At 36.5% G+C, this 22,963-nt stretch overlaps 1 protein-coding gene across 1 annotated transcript in view; it reads right to left on the bottom strand.

Annotated features, from left to right (window-relative positions):
* Positions 1 to 1,381: 1,381 nt before the first annotated feature.
* The window catches only part of LOC150080446 (ras-related and estrogen-regulated growth inhibitor-like protein), a 56,797-nt gene continuing 35,215 nt past the window's right edge, over positions 1,382 to 22,963 (bottom strand). Inside the window, exons 3-5 of the mRNA XM_090380695.1 lie at positions 10,776 to 10,832; positions 8,323 to 8,399; positions 1,382 to 1,822 (exon numbers count right to left, since the gene is read on the bottom strand). Coding sequence (XP_090236821.1) covers positions 1,382 to 1,822; positions 8,323 to 8,399; positions 10,776 to 10,832 — 575 coding nt within the window. The remainder of the gene's footprint in view (positions 1,823 to 8,322; positions 8,400 to 10,775; positions 10,833 to 22,963) is intronic.

Below are 22,963 nucleotides of genomic sequence, written 5' to 3'. Positions count from 1 at the left end.
ATGACTCCAACAGTTGGCGAATTTCGAAATGACTCCAACAGTTGGCGAATTTCGAAAAAAAACTTCATGAAAGCAAAGTGGTGCAAAATATGCTTTATTGAAGTCATGTCCAAAGTATACATCGCTTATTTCTCTTAGCATGTGCAACCGTTTCGAAATTCCTGAGTCATTTTTTGCACACCCAGTATCCTGTTTGGACCACCAAAAATATTTAAGGAGTAATACTAAATTTAACTGTATTAAAAATGAATTGGAAATTGGTAATAAAGAGGGGCTACCAAAATACCTCGCTGGATGTGTGAATCAGATGAAGGTGAAAGAAATACTGGTTAAATAAAAAGTATAACACATTCGCCAGTATTTTATTTACATCTGTGTTAGAATACATTAACCACGGTAAAGAAAGGAAGTTATTCAAATGACTATTTTGTGTAATTACACTAACCATCAACGAATAAAGGTAGACTTTACTATCAACAAAAATTATAAAGGGAATGCGCAGAATGATATAAAGATCAAGTTAGTTTTACAGTAACCTCTGCAATCTTCACCCTTACCATTACGTATTAAATACACCAAACATTCACTGATAGACAGAGGAATGATTTGTACACAGTTTTATATTTTCATAACTTGATTTCGATTCATAGAGCATATCTATCAATCATAGATAACATATAACAAATCTGCATAGAGTTGCTAGTGATTATTTAGTACACATAATATATACCAATTTTCGCGGCAAAGCTTATTAGTAACATAAAAAGCTTTAAGAACCTTTCTTTATCAATCTTATAAATTTTAAGAATTTCTTCAGTATCACTTAGTTCAAATTTCCAGTTCACAGACATTCCAGACATTTTCTTAACTTCCATTCAACTAAGTTCACTTATGGAGCGTGGTCAAAGACGTGAAATCAGTTCATCTTTGATTCAGGAACGAACGATTTTCTTTTTTAGGAAAAATCCAGTCAGTATAGATTGAGTTATTGATGGCACATAGTTGAATCTAGAATGAATGTCCATTTATTATGTAGCTGTCAAGCATTTCTGACAGTATTATGTGCAAATATGAGAGGAATAGACACCATATGAACTTGGAGATCCAGACAGGGATTCATTTGCGTAACAAAACAAGTGACAATAGAAGAACCCCACAACTGATGTTAAAGTGGACGGAATAATTGATCGTCTCCCACGTTTTTTTATTTCTTTACAGTCATTTTAAGAGCCCATAAAGCTCTGATACGATTGTGTGCGTATCGGATGAGCAAAAGGCAAGGTACTGCTCCAGGATTTCATTCATCCAGCACTCAATTACTGAAGGAATAAAATCTACAGACCAGGTGGAAAGTCAGGTCTGTAGATTATGCAAATTTCCATTACATAAACAGGGATGATCTTCTTATCTTACTCGATTGGAAAGTCTTTCCGAAAACTGAGCTTATCATTTTCGATATCATCAGAATGCTCAACTTTCGATTAACTGTCACTTTTGGTTTTAACTTAACCACTCTGGCCTCACGAAGAAGACTCTCGAATGCCAGAGTGACACCAACGTGGCTATCGGCAGCGGACACTTCGTAAAACTGACAATGGAAATGAAGCGAGAGTTCCTGACCGTCATCTACGCCAACCTGGCGCACGTGTTCCAAGTCTCTCTTGTTCCCCAACAAAATAACAGGAGTGTGTCTGGTTCGCCTTTGATGATGGATGCGTCGCAAAAAGTCAGCCGCCACGTGAAAACTCCACCTGTCGGAGATGCTGTAAACTACAACAAAGGCGTCTCCCCATTCAATCTTGTCAGCAGGAAATCCATCAGCCTGAAATTAAATTTAAAAAAAAGCATGAAGTCGTTTAAATTATATGGTTATATATATTTTGTTGTTCATATTGTTTATTTTTGTAATCTGAGACGCGTGTTTTGAATATACAAAATATTTCGCGTTCTAACAAAATGTTTCAACAAAATACTTTTTTAAAAAAATCTTGCAGAAAAAAACATGGAGAACATTTATTATCAGTTGTTGACCGAAGATAAATGCATTAAATACCTCACAGAGAGGACAAGTTTTTAAGATATGTTTGCGTGCAATTTTTTTGACCCTTTCATGTTAGATGGTTCTCACTGTATGTTCCAATAGAATGTGCGCTGTTTTTTTTTTTTAAGAATGTTTTATTCTGTTAAAATAATCAGTTAATAACATTAAACTTTGTTAATCAGCTTACAATTGCTATAAAAAAGAATAAATGCTCTCATTTTTATTATTCTTATTCTTTTCTTATTTCTTATTCTTCTATTTTCTTTTGTTATTCTTATTTTGAACGCTTTCTTTTTTGTTATCTTTTATTTCATGGTAACACTTGTTGCGTCTTAATGCTTTCGAGTACATTAATTGCCTTGTGATTCGATTTGGTTGTAGATGTCATTTTTGTTTTCACAAGTTCAGCCAACAACTTTAAAAATAGATTGGCAACGTCACCATCATTATTGATTGGCCATTTACGTTGACGTGGCAATGACCAAGAAAGGAGACAATTTGTGTTTGCTAAATGGGCGAAAGACATAATGATAGAGTGGATGTCATTTTGATCGTTCTAAAGCGGGTCTCGGTAAATAATACTTGTTCGCGCGCACTCATGTACATTTACGCATGTTATTTGTGTGCTATAAAGCAGACCTTAAGTCACCTCATCCCTCAGGACATCGTCAAAGCAGGTTGTTAATTAGATCAAAAAATGCTTCTTTACTCGGCAAAAATTAATTAAAATCTACTTTAATCGCAATAAGCAACGCATAATCTAAATTCAGTATAGTTATTGCAATAAGCACTTCCTCCAGTAGTCTTGGAGACACTCATACACTGACACGTTGACCTCTTCTTTTGACGAGAGGAAGTAAGCGCTCCGAGTACTTCCTCAAAAGCAAGAAATTTGAAAATCACTTGGCAATCAGTTTGGTAAGTATGGGAGGAGTAGCGCATCAAACCAAATCTCCTGTCCCATCTCCAATGTAGAACAAGCTGTTTCACGAAGACCCTATCATACAAGAGCATACACACACCTTTAGACAACAAACCTCGACTCTTGACCAGGTTTATTCACCGGTGATTCATACACACCACACCATATTGAAACTACATTTTACTCCTTCGGCACTTAAAAAAATTATTTGCAGATCAAATCTCAATCTTCGTGCATAAAGAATTTAGCTGCTGTCTTGTAGACTGTCTCCTAATTAAAGATTAACCCCAGGGGTTCACATCTGGTGAGTATGGGCTTGGCACACCCAGGTTCCTGAGCTGGATATCATCATTCTTCTCTTTCTTGGTGATTCCCTTCTACTTCTGACTCTTGTTTTCTCTCTCAGGGTGTAACTCAATTTTTTTTGTGGCTGGTGCAGCAAAAGCCTCGGGCTTCCTTGCACCATATGGATAATAATAATAATAATGACGCTAAAAAACGGGTTACCACATGCTCTCAGATGTTTTATTTATTAATGAGATTTAATTCATAATAGCATATTTAATGGAAGGATCAGAAATAACAAATAAATCAAAGTTAAGGTCTTTCTAAAACAGGAATTAGAAAAACGATGATGAGTACGTATCGGGGTTATGCAGTATTGGTATTTACAAAAACGGAAGATCACAATGAGTATATGCATGGATGTTTTGGCTCTTGAAACACACGAAACGAAAGAAATGAAGATACGCTATTATATGATTTATTATTAGGGCATTATCAGAATACATGATTTACTATTTTTGTTTGACATTTAATTCAAACGGTCTCAATAAAAAGTGCAGTTCTCTCGGAAACTCGGATTTTTTCTTCTAGCATAACAGGCAAACCGACTAGACAAACCCAATTTATGGACATTATATACTTGGGTGGATGAGGTTGAGCGATCGATTGAGATTAGCGCTATAATCGGACTACTTATGGTTTGAGGATAATAATTGATAATTGTACCAAACACATTCTTAAATCCTTCCAAAAGAGAAAAGAAAATACATCTAGATTCAAGTCTGAAACAGTGGTTATATATTTTTTCCTATTCGAAATCACACCCATGTATTTTATGAGTATTAAATGACATTGAGAAACTGAGAGAATCCTTGTAATCCAGATTGGAAATAATTGCATAGTCTGTATAGTCATAATATATCTATGTAGAACAGGATAGAATAGTTCGCGCAGAATAAATGTTTCCTTCGGTATAGTAAATATAATGTTAAGGCACAATCTTAGCCGAGTTATTAATATTCAAGTAGAGGATGATTCACTTCGCATGTTCGAATCCACATGACACCACAAAACACAATAATAGTAATAATCTTATATTCTCTATCTTGTAAACTCCTCTAACCCTATTTGATCATCCCAGAGAATAAAAATTCATTTTTATTTAAGTTTATTATGTTTTCAATTGTAATGACCGATTTTATTAGTTTCGTCTCCACTCACTTGCTTTTTAGTTCTAACTACAGATACTAGATGAGAGAAAGACAAATAGACAGATGAATGATACAACTTACACTCCCAACGAACGCTATTAACAGAACCTTGCCCTAAAATAGCCCATTTATCATATTAAAATGATGCTACCATTGTTATACGCTATGAGGGACAATTTTAAGCCATCTAAAAGGCGTATGACCTGAATGCAGAAGATTTAGGAGCAAACGTTAACCATAGTAAGACCAGTGGATTGTGGACTGGAAAGTGAAGAGCCAGAACAGACTACTCTCCTATCCAATGCAGCTGGTCTAATGACGAACAGAAATATCTAGCTGTGTCACCCCATTGTCCCAAATTTCGAATTGTTGATTATTTTCAACGATGTCCTCGGAAAATGGAGCATAGAATGTACAACCTACTCAGAGGGAAAGTTTCAATGTTTTAATTTCATTGTTTCAATTTCAGATGGAGACAAGTGTACTCTGGCATGCTCTCAAAGTGCTAACCCCATCTTCTGACTTCCTCCATTAAATACAAGCAGATATCATACCCTTTCTCTAGAATAATAGACTGGATGTCCTTCTCAAAACTCTGTTAACCGCTTACTCAGAGGCCAGGATCTAATCTCCCTTTGAAGATAAAATTACAAAATTTCAGACAGATGAAACTGACATATTTCTTTCACCATGGATTTTTTTTTAATATCCACAGTCTCAAATACATGCATGCATCAGCACTAACTACTCGTCTTCAATAAAGATGTACTGCACCATTGGGAATGGCTCATCAAATTCCATCACTCACTTAATGGAACATCACTATTGACAGTAGACAGGGAACAGATAGAGAGACTGGTGCACAGTGGAGGTCCCTGGATTTTCTAAAGGTGGTTTAAAGCAGTGTTTGGAGCATTAATAATCATGTAATAGTAAAAAAAATCCACATTATTTTGATCATAAAAGGCATCACAATTCCCTCCCAGCAGCTTCTTTTTGTAGTTTTTTTAGCACCTTTATATCTTCTTTTTCACATTTCACTCGGCTCGTCCTCTAGTTTCTGTTAAAGTTTCTGTCTTTCTGTTTTCTTAAAAACCAAAAGGAATTTTTAAAAGCTTAAACTTAAAGCTTAAACGTGCTCTCTGGAGAGAGAGAGAGAGAGAGAGAGAGAGAGAGAGATGAAGAAAACAATCTAATCCATCATATGTATACCATAAACATACATATTCATATTTAGGACAACTCCAACAGATATACATCATTCGAACTTGCCCCCCCAAAAAATCTTTCCCCTCCAGTTACGCTGGTTTCCTAGTGTTCAAAATATAAGAAGGTTGTTACTTAACAAGGTGCCGACCAATCCCAGACGGTGTCCTATTTTATAGAATTTCCTTGACAAGGGAGGGGATCCTGTTTCTTAGGTCCCACTTCCATACCGCTAGGTATAAAATTCTTTTGATAAAAGAAGGGTCGCTATGATGCGTTTATAATTCCCAGCAACAAAATAATTGGCAGTATTTCCTAATCTTTAAAATCATTTCGCAATATATTCTGCTATTTGATTCTTTTTTCTTTTTTTTTTCACAACCCACCCTTCGCAGAATACACCCACACGTGTTAACGAGGAAGGAAAAACTAGTTCCTCTTTTCGCTTTATTGAATTATTAAATCATTTAACCTTTCGGTATTGCAGACAGACTTTGAAAAGAATACAAGCAAACACTTTTCATTAATGCTTTTATTATAGAACCTGATGCAATCTATGTACTCCCACCTCATTTGCAACTTTTTGAGCAGGAAAAAACGATGGTCACTTGAAATAATTTTTGTGACATTTTTTATGAAGTTATATTTATTCTCCAGCATTGTCATTTGTACAAGTACTTATTTTACTAGCACGCTGTGTAGGTGCAGCCTTCCTTCCTGAATCTTATTATGCTAATGTCCTCTTCTTCCCACAGTCACTAAATATGACTGCCGCCATGAATGTCCATCAGGAGACTGACACTCAGGAGGTCTCTGCGAGAGCAATCAAGAGATCAGCGTTTCATCTTCTGCTGACTTTGTCTCCACAGTCCAGCGGCCCTCTTGGGTAGCACTGTTGGTAGATTCGCCGTACTCCCCACACTGGGTGGAAAAGATCTGAGTTCGAATCCTGTTGATGACGTGAGCAATTTTTATGGGCCTTTTTCACATTTAACCTCAAGTTCAGTTAGTTAAGCTCAGTTAGTCGGTCTCAGACGAGGGCAGCATGGGTTTTTCTCCCATAAACTCGGATTTTTCTTCCAGCAGAGAGAAAATCGACCACAGAACACACGCAATTTACAGACAGTGTACACGGAGCAATATGGCCTTAGTTGCTAATGCTCCTAAAACCCCACTACAACAATAACAACAACAGATCCACAGGCCAGCGACCAACTAAACTTGCTACAAAAAAAAAAAATAATAAATAAATAAATAAATAAAATATTAGTATTAACAATCCCCTTATAACCGTGCGTGTCTTATATCTGCAGAAGTACGTTCAGTAGCCGATTTGCATCTTTTCGGGTTGAAAATCCCAGAAAACACACGTGTTAAAGCCCTCCGTCTGAGATCTGCTATTAATAAGTCTTTAGAAATTCGTCCAATCGAATCCACGCCTCTCTAAACGAGTGGCAGACAGCAATGTTTCGTGTCGAGTAGGCTGCCGCGGACAACATGCTGAAGTCGATAAGATCGTCTGCATACGCTTTTTCTGTCGTTATGTACGTTTCCAATACTCCCTCTCTGATACACCAAGAATTCAATAACAACAACATGTTGTTGTTGTTGTTGTTGTTGTTGGGTTTAGGCGCATCAGCGACCTAGACCATAATGCGCCGTATATAATATGTTAGTAAATTTGCATATGTTGTGTGATCAATTATCTATGTGCTGGGCAAAAAACCCAAGTTTCTGGTGGTGGGGGACCATGCTACCCGCTCCAGAGACTAACTCAGTCACGTTATGAAAAAGGATCAAAAAATTTACGGCGTCAGTGACGCTATTCGAACTCAAGTCTTTTCCACCTGGTGAGGGGTTGATTTGATTTGATTTTTAATGGCGCATCGGTAGCCTAGACTATCATGCACCAAGTCGAACCCGGTGTGGGAAGGATGGTGATTATATCAACTGTGCTACCGCGAGAGCTTTACAGCATGCTGCTTCTGACTGGCATTCCTGGAGGCAGCCATCTTTAGTGATCGCTACAGCAATGCCCCCCCCCGTAGGAAGATGATGTTATCATCATAATAAAAGATAAAAACGTAATAACACTGTAAAGGTGTTGATATATTAATAAATATAAATATGTAAAAAAAAGAAATAAAATTGTGAAGCATACTTTTAGAGTAACTTCTTAGGTCTTTAACTTAATTAATTAATTAATAATAATAATAATCTCCTTAATGATAAATAATATTCACTGATATCGCCTCAAGACTTCTGTCCCATTTTCGCAATCTCTAGGGAAAGCTGCCTATTCCCTTTAGGTACTTATAAACTTGCTCATCGATCTATCTATCAAGGATTTAAACAGATAAGGGAAAAATGTTCGAAATATTTTGAAGTCAGAACAAAACAAACTGGACAAGTTTCTTCGCCCAAATATAAATGATAGTAAAACGGAGGTGTCTACGAACATCGCGTTTCGTAATCTGTCTGAATGTGTGATGCATTTTCTCAATTACTTAAATATATACTAAGGCCCTTATCCGTCATATCCCCGTGCCATTCGCATTGAAAAGGAAAGTCGTAATAATTTGATTAATAACTAGCATTAAGAAAACGAAGAAGATCGCTAAAGTAGATAAAATATTGCTATGCCAAATTTAGAATACCTGATAACGAGATGTGTCCAGCAATTCCACTCCATGTCGCTGCTGGTTGATCGATAAGTGATGATGATACAGCAAGTCTGGAAACAAAGATAAAAAATAATTAACTGATTGAACTCAATAAAAGAAACAGAATTTTGAAATGTGTTTTGAACGTGCTCCTAAATGAAGCGTTTTCCGAATTTCTCCACTTGATCCATTACAAGAGCATTGGATAAAAGAAAGTCGAATTTAGTTATAATGTTTGGCTAATTGGATTTTTTTATTTTAGAAAAAGGTGGGGTCTAATTATTTGAGTGCGTTGTCCTTGGTTCGTGCGAGAGAGGCCCTCCTATCAGGATTAAATTCCTTATCGATTTATTAAAATGCAGAAATGTCTACCATTTATAAGCACCCTGTGGGATGCTTGATTTGATTGGTTTCAGGCAATTCCCTTTAATCGTCAATGTCAGTTACAGAGGCTAAGGGACTTGTTAATGTAGCATTTAGAGCGGTTCCTTCACCATTTTTTGTAAACTGAAATGTTGATGCACGACATATTAAAAAATAATCATGAGAGGCCACTGATATGTACCCAATTAGTAAAAGGAAGCAAACTGGAGTTTAAATTGAAGATGTTCCAAACCCACACGCAAACCTCAACGATTGGAGATGGTAAACGAGGCACCAGTATATCTTGTTTGAAAACTGATAAAATTATTGGGATGAAAAATCCATGGGGGAAAAAAGTCTTCACCTTCGTCCCGAGACTCTGTCTCAGTCATCGCTTAAAATATTTCTTTAGAAATTCGTTCCATCGCTGAAGGAAATAGATAATTTGGAATAAGTGTGGCATAATTTACAACGATGATTCTTTCAGGCTGTTCAGGTGGGTTTGGAGGAGTGTGATAATAACCAAATAAGAAGTTAAGTAAGTGACCCTTTGTCAGTTACTTAACTTCTTGGGAAGAAATATGATGGACTGATCTCGGCCCACCATATTTGTCCTCTACAAAATATGAAGATCAATTCAGAAAATGTGAATGAAAATCTAAAGGCAAATCTGATGTTTGTAGAAATATATTTTGTAACTTTTCTAATTATGTACAAATTATTCATACATGAAAATATGAAACCGAGTTTATTTCGATTCTCGTGAACTACAATAGATATATACTCCTAAGCATGGGCCGTAGTCTTAATGCTGTCATTGACCAATCGAGAGCTTGAAATAATGACATCCTTTTTTTTTTTTCAAAATTATAGTGTTACTGAAATCTAATTACTCTGACAATCCAGCTTGAAATTAGGAGTCTAAACCGTCCAACAGGACATCTGTAATTTGACTGACAAAAGAATTCGTTTCCAAATATTTTAAAGATATTTCTATTCTAAGATTTGGCTTAAACACGAATGAACTTAATTGCATAAAATGCATGCAACAAAGTGGCATTGCAAATTATCCAATGCGCGCAATAATTCTTTAAGAAACAATAAAATTTTGAAGGAACCCTTATATTTATTAGCAATAATTATCAAAAGCACTAATTATTACCATCAATAAAGGTAGCCGGTGTCCTTCATTCAACACTGTCCCGCGTCTCAATTAAGTTTCTCAGGAGCAGTGAACCATTCTTACTACAAGTTATGCCTGACTATGCAGTTCTATGGCCTTTGAAGTGTGTGGAAGATGATCAAAAAGGAATACCGATCTACAGCAGCGGCTTAAGCAAGCCTTTGATTAGACCGTTTCGTTTCTTTTGTAATTTACATACCAGATATTCGCACGCACTTGAGTCATACATCATTTGACTACATAAGCGTATTGCGGTAGCAAAAGTGCCATAGAAAAAGGACAAAATTATTGACTTCGAGAAACTGTCTTCCTGGATAGTTGACAAGACTGATGTGACAAATTTGTCATGCCACAAATAGCTTAGCTAGCCACCAACCAGGAATATTAAACACTTCATTTAGGCGTACTGATTTGTGTCACCGTACGACTGTCCAATAAAATAGCCAATCATTTGACCTCGTGGAGCCATTCGTTTCCAAATATAAACTTTCGAAAGATATACGAGTGAATTATAACCTACTGTTTAAGTTACCAGTCACGAATAGGATTTGAAAATGTGCTCTTTTTTATGGTAAGTAGATAAAGTTTTACTTCATAATTACTTGTGTTTTGATAAATGGCACAGATCTGTAAAGCGAAAAAACAGCAATTCGAGAACTTCGGTACCACTCAACACTTTGATTTAGGATTCTTAGCCAAAGGTTGTGTGTGCGTGCTCCTCAACTCGGCATTTCATTTCATTAATATCTTATCAACGAATTTACTACTATTTAATTAAACTTTGATTTAATTTATCTAATAAAATATGAATATATAAAAGTTTCTCTCTTTATAAACGTTGATATATATGTATTTGATTAAGAAAGAAAGAGCAAGTAAAAAAAGACTAAAAATGACCCACCTTTCTTTGAGCTGTATTCGCTGATAAACCTTCTGGTTAAGTATCGAACTGTTACAGCTAAGGAATAAAAATAAATATATATTATATGAAGCTGATAGCAAATATTTTTCTGCTATAGTAATTTTAAATCAACGCGTTAACTATGCTGGGGGACAAAATTAAGGTGTAAATAAGATTAAGATGAATAATGTACATAATTTTATATTCAATTAATTTTCAATATACAATTGAAATTACTCTAATACATTAGAGTTTTTAGAAGTCTAAAAAAATGTTTTCCTTGGAAATTCGAGTTTTTCATCGAGTAAAGCATCAAATCGACCACAAAATAAACTGACCCTTCATAGTCTTAGATACTCTGGCACAAAAACAAAACAGCGGAAGCTAAAGACTTCATTTCAAGGGTCTTACTTTCTCCTGACATTAATCTCATAATTAGTAAGAAACGCTACTGAATGTGAATGGAACTTACTACATGTGGTTGCTGTAGTACGATTTTAAGAACATCGGCAACTAAGGCCATATTGCCTGTAAATTGCGTGCGTTCTGTGGTCGATTTTCTGTTTGCTGGAAGAAAAACCCGAGTTTCTGGGAGAAGAAACCATGCTACCTTCGCCTGAGACTGACTAACTCAGCCATGTTGTGAAAACAGCCCCATAAAAATTCCTCACCTTATCGACGGTACTCGAACTCAAGTCTATTCCACCCGGTCTGGAAAAGACCTGAGACGGCTATTCTACCAACTGTGCTACACACACGAGGGCTCTATATGTGTGGTCCTTTGTTGCTATGGGAGTTTGTGCTTATTGACGTCTCGTTTTGAGAGCTATTCAGCTGCAAATAACGGCTTAATCGTTATAGTATTGAAGTGGGACGAAAAGCTCAGTTTTAATTGCTAAGCAATAATCAACGAAGGTGACTTCTGCGGGTAAGGGGCTTGTCTAGGTGGTAGATGAAATGCTGTATTTCAACTTCAGTGTGTTTGTTTACTTTGCGGTAGGGACATCAAAGAGAGAGAGTGTGGGTTGTACGTATTTCAAAGAGAATGGGTACTGGGATATGTCTGGTTTTAATCCTAAACCAAATTGATTAAGGGATGTTGTAAAATCGAGAGTAATTCATTGAGGGATGCAGTTTTAAGTGCCACATTATTGTATGACTTGATGGGAATGAAAATCTCTAAATCAGCATTGCAAATTAAATCTTGTTTCAACATAGCAAAAGGTGAAATTAGTGCTGTGAGGAAAGTTCAAACGAAACACCACCCTGTGGAACACCGGCTGAGAGTGGACAGACGTGTAAACATTCAGCAAGCAAAAACTGGATTGATGTTTATTCTTAAGAAGAGATATGAGAACTGCAACAAATCCCGTTTAATGTGGTAATGGCACTCTGGGGGTTATAATCATTATCCTATCACACCGGCTGGAAAAGGCCAGAGTTTGAATCCCGTCTCGAGGAATTTTTAAGGCTTTTTTTTTTTTCACAGCGTGGCTGAGTTTATTGGTCTCAAGCGACTGCTCTATGGCTTTCCAAAAAGCAGCAATTCGACAGAAGAATACATGCAATTACAGACTCAATATATCAATATATATATACTGACGCCTCACAGCTTCACAGCCTTAGCTGTTTTGTCGTTTAATGCACAACTGCTAGCTTTGGTGAAAAGGCAGAATAGTGTGATAACATCACGTCAGCTATCTTTTGAACTGTGTACGACCTCGAGAAGAATGGTTTAGGAAAATAGAGGCGAGAAAACAATGTAGTGGGATCTATGTCAAGAGGCCAGCGGCATTTGTCTTATTTCAGTCTTCCCACCGAAGGTGGTCGCTCCGGTGAAAAAGAGAGAAGGAAGACCACACAATCAGGAACGTAGCAAGGATGGTAATCCACTCAGGAAGCGGGTACAAACGAAATTGTTAGTCTCTCAACTAAGAGTGGGAGGCGTGGAATATTTGATTTTAGCACGGGGCAAAAATCGGCTAGTTACACGTCCGATCTTAGGTTAGCCTGCAGTCGTATTACAGATGTCATTTGATTCGGAGAGACGAGTTACACGATATTGCCTCTTCAATATCAGGAAAGACTTTGGTAATCATCAGGAGGTGGCATGACAATCAATGGTAGTCTTCCTCTTTATATATATTCAGTGAAGGCACTATGATTGCTCAGAGGTACAAAAGATCTTTGAGCAACCTTAACTGCGAATTTTAAGAGTGTTGTTGGCTATAATTTCCTATGTATGGATGAAAGCGTTTTCCCCCGTAGGGCTCAACTGGTGCAGGAGTACACATAAAGCAAACATATCTGAAAGATAAGGTGCCCAGCGAAGTCACTTGACTTAAATCTCTTCTAAGACGCAGGGATACTTTAAGGGATTATTTTCATGTCAGAATCTACTCCAAAATAATTTAAATCATTTGGAAATGAACTTAGCAGGGGAACTGGTATTTGTTATCTCATTCTGTGATGGTCAACTCTATATTGATATATGGGGGTACAGGGGGTTTCACTTTAAACGAAATCCTTTTAATTTAAAATATCATGTTAAGCGAAATCCTTACGTACGCAGTTCAAATAAACGTGGATATCATTTAACATGAAATCTTCAAGTTAAAAGATAAATGGTAACACAAATAATTGTTTTACTTGCTTTCAAAACGTATATAAATATGAAGAGGTATCCCTTGTTATCCGAGTTAAGAAAATTTTCAAGCGATAATTTTTCTCTGGCTATATTTGCCAAAAATTTCAAAAAGCATGCAAATTTTAGCGCATTTTGATTTCTAGTATTAATAATTGAAAATGTCAGCATAACCTTGGAAACTCGATGAATAAAATAAGCAAAATTTTTATTCTTACACGCTCATAACCTAATAAAAGAATACTTATAGTACACGAAAAAATATCTGTAGTTTCAATAACATTTATTCAGAAAATCAGCTCTTCCAGTAAATCTTTGCGACGTTCGTTTTAGGTCATATTTAAGAGGTGATGAACTGGAAACTCCCAGAAGATTAAAGAATGACAGTAGGGGGTTTTCGACGAACATCAAACAACTCCAGAATAAATGGTTTCGAGAGGAATATGACCCCAATTGGTCATGAACGTTTTGGCATTGTATGCGAACTCCACTGATTCTCTACGTCAAGAGGCATGACCTAGAAAATCAAAACTGTTACAAGTCCCTTAATCCTATAATCTGGGAGGAGTTTCTCTACAGGGAACAAAATGCTCGCAGATTCTAACATGATAATCACTGTATTGGGAATTCTTTTTCTATGGGCATTGGAACGAAATCCTGTATTATTGTTTGACAAACACTTACGAACTGTCATGAGGTAGTGCTGATGACCTTATGAAATATGAAGGCCTCCCCTCCCACAAGGTGCCGCATTTCAACTTTTTTTTTTTTCGTTTTTAATTTCCTAAACAGCTCTGTTCATTTTCTAAAGATCCTTTCTAATTTCGGGAGGTTACTGTATGCGTTTAAGGTTATTTCATGCAAGATATGGCGGAAAATTATATGAAATTAGATATTTAAAGTAGCATAATATTGTGGGAGAACAGAAAACATTAAAAAGAAACGAATCTAAGATAAGAAGATAAATTACAGTCCTGTAAATTGAAACGTAAAATCTGGAGATCACGTAATGTTACTTCCTAAGTTTGCTACGCTTATTTCAAAACTGTCATCCATTTCTTTCTTTGTTGGTATCAAGTAAGGGCTTTCCACAAAATGGAAAGCCCTTACTTGATACCAATGCGGAAGAACATTAATACGAATTGAATATCTCCAGACATCTCCTTTTTGAATGATCAGCAGTTATCTACCACCGTGTTTACGTTCCACCTTCTGTGGTATCTTCTTTCAATCTCCTTTACATCTTAGTGGAATCGTTAACCCTGTTACTAACTGACGGAACCAATATGTTTCGAAAGAAAATGTATGGTAATAATAGAAACGAACCTTGCTTGGAATTTCGTTGGGTCTCTGGAACCAGCAAAAGTCTGTTGAAGCAGTACAAGTCAGTTTCTGCGTGCTGTGTATGTTGTTGAGTCAGCCATCAGCTGACCCAATAGCATACAGAGAACCCTGAAGTTTGTATAAGGCAACCAATTATGATTTCATATTTAAATTTAACTTTATTAAGACGTGTTGAGTTGTTGCGCAGAAAGGATTCAGTACCTAATAAATTTTCAATTTAATTTCACATTTTTCGCTTGGAGTTAAGTGAAGTGTTATGCATTGCAGAATGGTTAAAGATTAACATACGTGATCTCATGTATGTTAAATCTTTGCTCATTTTGTTCTTTGTAAGTAGCAACAATATCAATCGCTGTAGAACTCTCTGGAATTCACCACGAAAGGCCTGATTACACTCTAGACATAAAGAGATAATCAGTTCACACGTAGGTGGATATGCTTTATTTCTTCTTTTAATTCAAACATGGCTTTGCGTTTTTGAACTGCTCTGGACGAACCAGAAGGGTATAGAAAATGACATCCTAGCCACGGGCTGTCCACTTATATACTTGTCATATTAGGGTTACCTGAGAAATATCTCATGCACCTATGTGTATTATGTCCATAAAGTTTGTGTGTTCTCTGTTCTGTTTGCCCGTTTTTCTGGATGAAGAACCCGAGTTTCAGGGGGGGATGGGGAGAACCTTGCTATCTTCTCCTGAGACCGACTAACTGAGCCATGAAATGAAAAAATCCCTGGACAAAAACTCTATAGAGTTTTTGTTCAGCTTCTTAATCCACTTTAGAGTTTTTGTTCAGCTTCTTAATCCACTTTAGAGTTTTTGTCCAGTGGTGACGGTCCGATTATTATTGGAAGTCATCAAGACTTATCTTTGGTTTACTTTTCCAATTCTCGAAATATAAACTTTCAGGATTATCAATTTCCTATAGAACACTCTTCCAAATTGAGACATTATTTACAGAAAAAATTATTTGTAGTGCAGTACCAAACAGACAACAAGGAATGGCTTGGTGGCATAGTCTAAACCTCCAATATAGACACGTAGTATGAATAAGAGCCGCAGTCACCTGTAGATTTTGGTTTCGCGATCTTAGACATAAGGGAGTACTGTATACGCTTACCGTTTTCTTTACAGTTTATTTACTTTTAAAACTAAAACTTTGTAAACTTTTAAAAGAAAGAGTAAAAATATTTGAATTAAAAAAAAAGCAGAAAGTGGCTCTTAACGCAAAGCGAGATGCTAAAAATAACTGTAAAATGAGGACCAATTTTACCGCGAATGTATGTTAGGGAAGGACGTTACGTGGTTGTTTTCCATTAAGATTATTACTATAATTAATACCCACTCATATACCACGTGAAATTTCAGCAGCATGGTCTGATGATGGGTATCGATAAGATGCCTTAAACGTCACCTTAAATGTATAGTGATTTAGGCGATTAGCTTAATAAACTATATTATTAATTTCACGTGGTATATGAGTGGTATTAATTATAGTAATAATCTTAAAGGCGAATGTGTGATTCTCTGGAACCAATTTTCAAGGCAAACAAATAAAAGTCGACTTATAAACCGGAATAAAAGGAAATTTAACTGCTTCTTCGCCGATAATAAGTATCTATTCTTATATAAATATAGGTATTAAGTTCTTCTATAATTATAATTATACTATATATTCAAATTATACATAATCTTTTAAATGGTCGACGCTCGTTAGGATTTTGCAGAACAATCCCAAGAGATCTCGTTTCCTAATTCAGCAATGGTTGGATGCCAATGAAATGCACACTTCGAATTTGTTTTCGTCCTTGGTTCATTCCTAGTTCAAAGCATTGAAATAAAAACAGGCCATTTCTACTTCTCACGAAATCTTACACTTGATATAAAAGAGAAGTCCAGTTTGAAGAACTCATAAATTTTCTTCACTCATCTACGCTCACAGTGTTTATGTGGTTCGTTCAGGGAGACGCGGGAACTTATCTGTACTAACGTCATTCCGGTCCATTGAACTGAACTTTATGGAAGCCATTAAGTGCTGTACAAAAGTCGAAGGTGGCAGATTATTATTTATTTTTTTTTTTTTCTAGATGGACATCATACATGTGTAGTGGGTGGTATAAGTTACCAGGAAAGCATAAAAAATAGTGGTGTTCGATTTCCGAAAACAAGTGTGGTTGAATTATAAACACGATGGAAAAAAAAGTGCATTCGTTTTAAAATATAACCATAAATCGCTGAACAAAGAGAGTCTTCTGCACTGGATCAGACACGCTGAGTCCAGAGTAGGAGACAGCTGCTCTTCTGCTAATAAAACTTACGTTACATTCAAAAGCATGAAGAACGTGAAAACTTAATTTCTTTTTAACTGTGTTACGAATAAACTTTAAATAAATCTTGAAATTCGTAACGCTGTTCAGAACTTAGTAGACCACCAACGTACGAACACTTTATGTTTCTATTAAAAAACCCAAGAAAAAGCGAGGTACTTTTGTCTCGAATTAGATAATATTGATCTTGAAATTTGATGATTATTTAAGGAACTGGAAATGATTATAATTAATAATAAATTCCCTAAGAAGGAAACAAATTCTTTTCACTTATGAAGATTCAATTTTCATGCTGGAAATTGAATCTACATAAATCCCCGGAAGAAAATATTGGTTGGGGAAGGCGCATACCCAAACTTACTTCGACCTCCACCCTCCCCTTTCTGAAGGTCTCAAGGAACGCTTTAAAGTAAGACATGGAAATACGAGTCATATCCGAAACTTACCAGATTTTCCTACTTTCTTGGCGCCTAAGACAAGAATTCGGATCGCTGACGTTGCCTGTGGCGTCTGCATCATTATTACCTTCGTGCTGACCCTTTAGAGGAACGGACCATCGGCACTAGGCGGAGATGGACTTTTCGGAGAGTTCGATGCGCGACACCTTTCCGCAGATCGGAGAGTGTTCGCACCTTGTGAGAAAGACAACAGTTCCGGATATGCCAGAAGCACGTGTAGACTTCGCTTCCGAGACGGGTAAACGAACCAGTAAACTGTTAGACGGGAGGAAACCCCGTCCGGCGAGGTCGATTACCCAGATGCCACTAGCTGCCTGAACATGCACGAGACTGGGCCATTTACTCGGTGCCACCAGCTGGCTTAGGGTCACCCTCGACATTCGTCTCGTGGCGCCAGCTGGCATGTACTCACGTGGATCGAAGGGGGGGATTTTAAGAGCATTTTTGGCCAATGGCGTGTCACCTTTGGTGTTGTCTAGTTAAAGGAAAAGAGGAAAGCAGAAGAGTTTGGACTTTGGCAGCACTCACGATTTTACGCTAATCGCGTATGAAAGACAACACGCTGCCTCTGTCATCGCGAAAAAAAATTCAAAACGGAGGCTCCGTTTTCATTCTATTCGCTTTTTTTTTTATATCAGTAAAAGTGGACTGTGGTTTTGAAGATGAAAAGTGTCGCGTTTATGCGTGACTAATTTAGTGGGTTTAGGGATGAATTTATCTCTTTGGTATGCTGCTACATAATTTCTTCTTTCTTACTCTTTTTCTTCCTCTCCTTTTTTTTTTTCTTTTTCTTTGTTGGACTTACAACATTGAGTGACACAGCGCGTTCATACGTTTCTTTATACAAAAATTAGACTTCCAAATGAGCTAAACGATGTGGGTATATTTTAAACATTTTTTCCATTTTTACATGCGATGATTATTCAAATTAAAGTCGCAAAATTTATATAAAACTACTTTAATCGCGCAATAAACAAAACATTTATTTCCGTTTTAAAATAGCATTAAACTTATCGGGATATTCCTCGAGTGAAAACCCATTCGTGTATCACCTTATTGAATACTTCGTTTAGTGTGTGTGTTAAGCGCTAAAGTAACTAAGCCCATGAGGCGTCATATATTTTATCTGTAAATTGCGGTGTATTCTGTAGTCGAGTTGTCTGTTAGCTGGATGAAAAATCCAAGTTTGCCAGAGGGAAAAACCATAAAACCCTCGCCTAAGGCCGACTAAGTTACCCACGTTGTGAAAAAGACAATAGAAATTCTTCGCGAGATTCGAACCCGACCTTTTCTGCGCTTTGTGAGGAGGACACTGATTTTATCCAACGTGCAACCAGGGAAGGCTAGTCTAACGAGAAGTGAGTGCTGCCTAATAGTAGTCCCTCCGGTAGAGAGAAAGGTACAAATCACTCAGTGTTAAGTCTGGTGAGTGGGAATGGTAAAGTAAAACTTCAAACTGAATCGCCTTTATCATATCCAGTGTGCAGCGAGTAGGACTGAGGCACTGTCTTAAACTTCGATATTTGTCGGAGTTTATTTGCCTTTGGCTCATACGCATTTCACAGTACCGAACTGATATTCTACGATAGAATTTGGTTGGTATTTCAGCGGTTAAAAAATAAATTACAGATGACATCTTAATCCTCGTGACTAATTGCAATGAAGCCGCCATCTTGCTCAACGATAATATGAGGATGGAGAAGAGGGAGGGTGAGGGAATGATGGAGGACAAGCGATTATTTTGCTAGCAGACCAAGGAAATAATGTTTACGCAAGAGTTTATTTTTGCTGTTTATTATTTATTTATTATTTTATTTTGCGTTTGTGACATGGTGTCATGCATGGTCAGAGGTAAAGTGTTTAACAAATATCTTCAGTTTCGATGCAGTTTAGATCGCAAATAGTACAGAAGGGAAAACGATCGGTAATGCTGTGCGTGGTACCGTTTTGCACTCTGGTGTACTTACAGGTAAGGACAGATATCAATCTCGACTTCAAGTTGCCTGGTTCTTGCTGGAGTTTTCTTGGTCGAGTAAACCCTCTGCGACTTCGACCTGTTTTTTTTTAACCCAAAATCAAAGAAAGCAAACATAAAGTCACATTTCCTATATTAAAAATAGGGAAACTTACCTGCCGCCTGCAGATATCCATAAAAATTGCTGCGTGGATAGAATTTTCCAATTACCACTTGAACAGCAAAATGTTATATAATTTTTTTTAAATTAAACACAAAACAGTCATATTTCAATTATGCTGTGTAGACGTAAAACAATAATATACATATCTGCAGCTTATATTCATTCTATAATTATAAAAAGACATACCAAATTGAGATTTTATATTCATTGTAAATTAAAAGTTACATTACGCAGATAAAACTGTACAAAATACAAATTGCGACCTTTATGAGGAACCAAGCAAATAATTTAGAGATCCTTAAGGCCTGGTTAGTAATATATGTATAACTAAATGCAAACAGCTAACTTTTGAAAGAGTTAGATGATTCTGGCCGGCTGGTGAATTTCCGAATCATACTGGATGACTTGAGTCCGGGTTCCAATACTGTTCATTTATTTATTTTTTTGCGTCAGAATATTGGTTTATTATACAACTTGGCTTGTCAACTTAACCATAATAAAGATCTGGCAACATATTAAACATTCTTCAACTATACTAGAAAGGGATGCTGACCTGAATGCGTAGTTCCAGTTCAAAATTCTTGTTAAGAGGAGGGAGGAGAGTTTTATGGAAGACCCAAAATCCCTTACACTGATCACAAAAATAATTATAATCTCGCTTTAATATTAATATTAATTTCGTTGTAGCTGTCGAACAGCAAACACAAAGTGAAATATTTCCATATTTATAGAAAATAATTTACAGTTCGGTAAAAAAACGAGAAATTTAACAACATTTTGATAGATAAGATAGATAAGAGTATTAAGTATGTGATTTCAGAAAATTTTACATCAACAGGAAATGGTTTTTAAAGTGCTGTTACCCTTGTGTTTGAGGAAGGGAGAAAAGTTTGATGAAGTGTGACTCTTATTCCTTATTAAAACAAATCTCATAAAATATCCATTGTATTCCTTCTATTGGTCACATACGCTTGCTCAATGATATTTTTGTTCAATGCGCATACATAGGAAGTTCATTCGCCAACACTCCCTTCTTTAAACGTGAGAATTTTTGAGAAATAAAACAAGAACAGCATCTTTATACTTGTGCAATTATTAATGTATCGAACTATCTAGCATTTACAGTTTCCAATTGCGCATCTGTTGGACGACTTATTTTAAGCCTTGCCTTTCTGTGTGCACGCCACACCATATGCAACCCAGCGGGTGGACTGGACGTTCAACAGTGCTCCAGTCGAGAAAAACGGAAGTACTACCTCAGTTCCCTCTTTGTGTGGACACCTGCCCTTTGTATACCCCACCCCACTGCTTGTGAAGTTAGGTGAGGAGTTGTTTCTTTAACCCCACGAAGGACATATTCACTGAGAACTTCTCTTTCAACATCATAGCAGCACTCCTGCATCTTACTATTTCTGATATTGCTATACTATGATTATCCACGTTAAATATCTACAAAATGCTTAATATTTTCTCTTTATTCTGGTGGAATCTGAATATATGGTTAATATTTAAGAAAAAAAGAAATATCATATGCTAGAGAAGAAGGTTTGAAATCTGAATAACAATAAAGCTCGATCTTTTCTCTTTTTTTTAAGTTTCATATTAAATAAATCTTAATCCTTGTATCAATTTATCCTTCATTAATACGAATTGTATTAATTAAGTTACGTTATATGTATATCAGGTTTTGATTGTGTGTACGGACAGCGCACATAGACACAGACGTTCAGCGGGAATATGGATAAAATACAGGAGATGAACAAAATAATGGAAACACCTGCGATAAGAGTTATGGGAATGTACTCATCTGGTGTTAAGCCACCCTTTGCTTTTAAAACAGTTTATATTCTACGTATAATAGATTAAAATAAATTTCGAATTGTCTTATTGGACCATATTTCATGGAGGGACGTTTCGATCTCCTTGAGTGGTGACGGCTGAGGAAAACTGCTCGATCTCCTCTCCAAATATGTTCACAGTGACTCAATAACGTTTAGGTCTGGTGATTGTGCAGGCCATGGGAGATATTTGGCCTCAGTTACTTTATCCTCAAACCAAGATAAGATTGGACATATCCGGTTGTGTGTATTGGAGCATTATTATTTTGAAATATGGCATTATTTGTGGGAAACAATTTGCACAATTACTATTATTACTTGCTAATCCCAATTTAGTTCTCTGTAGTTCTTTTGTTATGGTTAAGTTCTTTGTCTTCCCTGTGGATAAATCCTACATCGTACTCTTTTGCTTTCTCACTAAAATTGTCTAGCACTCTTTCTAAATCGTTTTTATTTCTGCCATTAATACTGCATCGTTCACATTGCAAATGTCAATGTAGATGATGTGTTAGTGGTTAAGTTCCGCAAATATAAGATGTCAATATGGATGACAAACGAGGTTAAGAACTCAATTGAATAAAAGAAACACCATTTGAACATTTACATGTAATCACGTATTTCTGATTTATATAAGCATTATAAGAGAATATGTAACAAAGCCACTGCCGGACTAAGACGAGCGAAAAGTTATTACAGGGGACATTTATTTATTATACTAGGCGTTCCTTGCCAAAAACTGGCATCTACGCCATATCATACAAAACCGTCCTTAGAGACATAAGTACATGAGTCCACTTATACAATATATATAAATTTAAAATGCATGTCCAGTTAGTCTAGTCCATTAAAAGACGCTCAGGAACTACAACTCCATGTGACAGGAAGCCCACTAAAACGCCATCAGTCCATCAACTGTAAAAAGTGCACATTGATGAAGTTCAGACTGAACGAAGATGCCACCAGAAAGAAGAATCCACGTTAGCTAACTATATTCAATGAAGTCCGAAAGAAGTGATGGGTTCACCAAAGACGCGCTCTCCACATGAGGTACATCTTGGCAGACTGCAAACACTGTCGGCAGCAAGTCCAGATAGATCAAATTATCCACTCATCGTCAGCAGTCCATCAAGTATATATGATCACTAAGCCAGTTCGGATTAAAAATAAGCCCCCAGAAAAGTCTGAATTTATGATATTCTCCTTAAAGAAAACGCCTTCTTCTATTCAGCCAATTCTCCTATCCCCATCGTCAATAAGCATACTTCTCTCTGGGTTGTTTTAGATCCTAAGCTCTGCTTCAGTAACCACATGGACAAGCTGCTCACTCAGGCAGCTCGACTCCGATGGATTTCCAAACAGTATTTGCATTATATTAATGTAGTCACAACTACCATAAAATATATAAAAACTACGGTATACTCTTCGAGTTTATAGGTG

This window comes from Mastigoproctus giganteus, chromosome 9, assembly GCF_048544385.1.
Source record: "Mastigoproctus giganteus isolate SK-2022 chromosome 9, ASM4854438v1, whole genome shotgun sequence".
Classification (NCBI taxonomy): domain Eukaryota; kingdom Metazoa; phylum Arthropoda; class Arachnida; order Uropygi; family Thelyphonidae; genus Mastigoproctus; species Mastigoproctus giganteus.
This window is presented reverse-complemented; position numbering and strand designations above follow the sequence as displayed.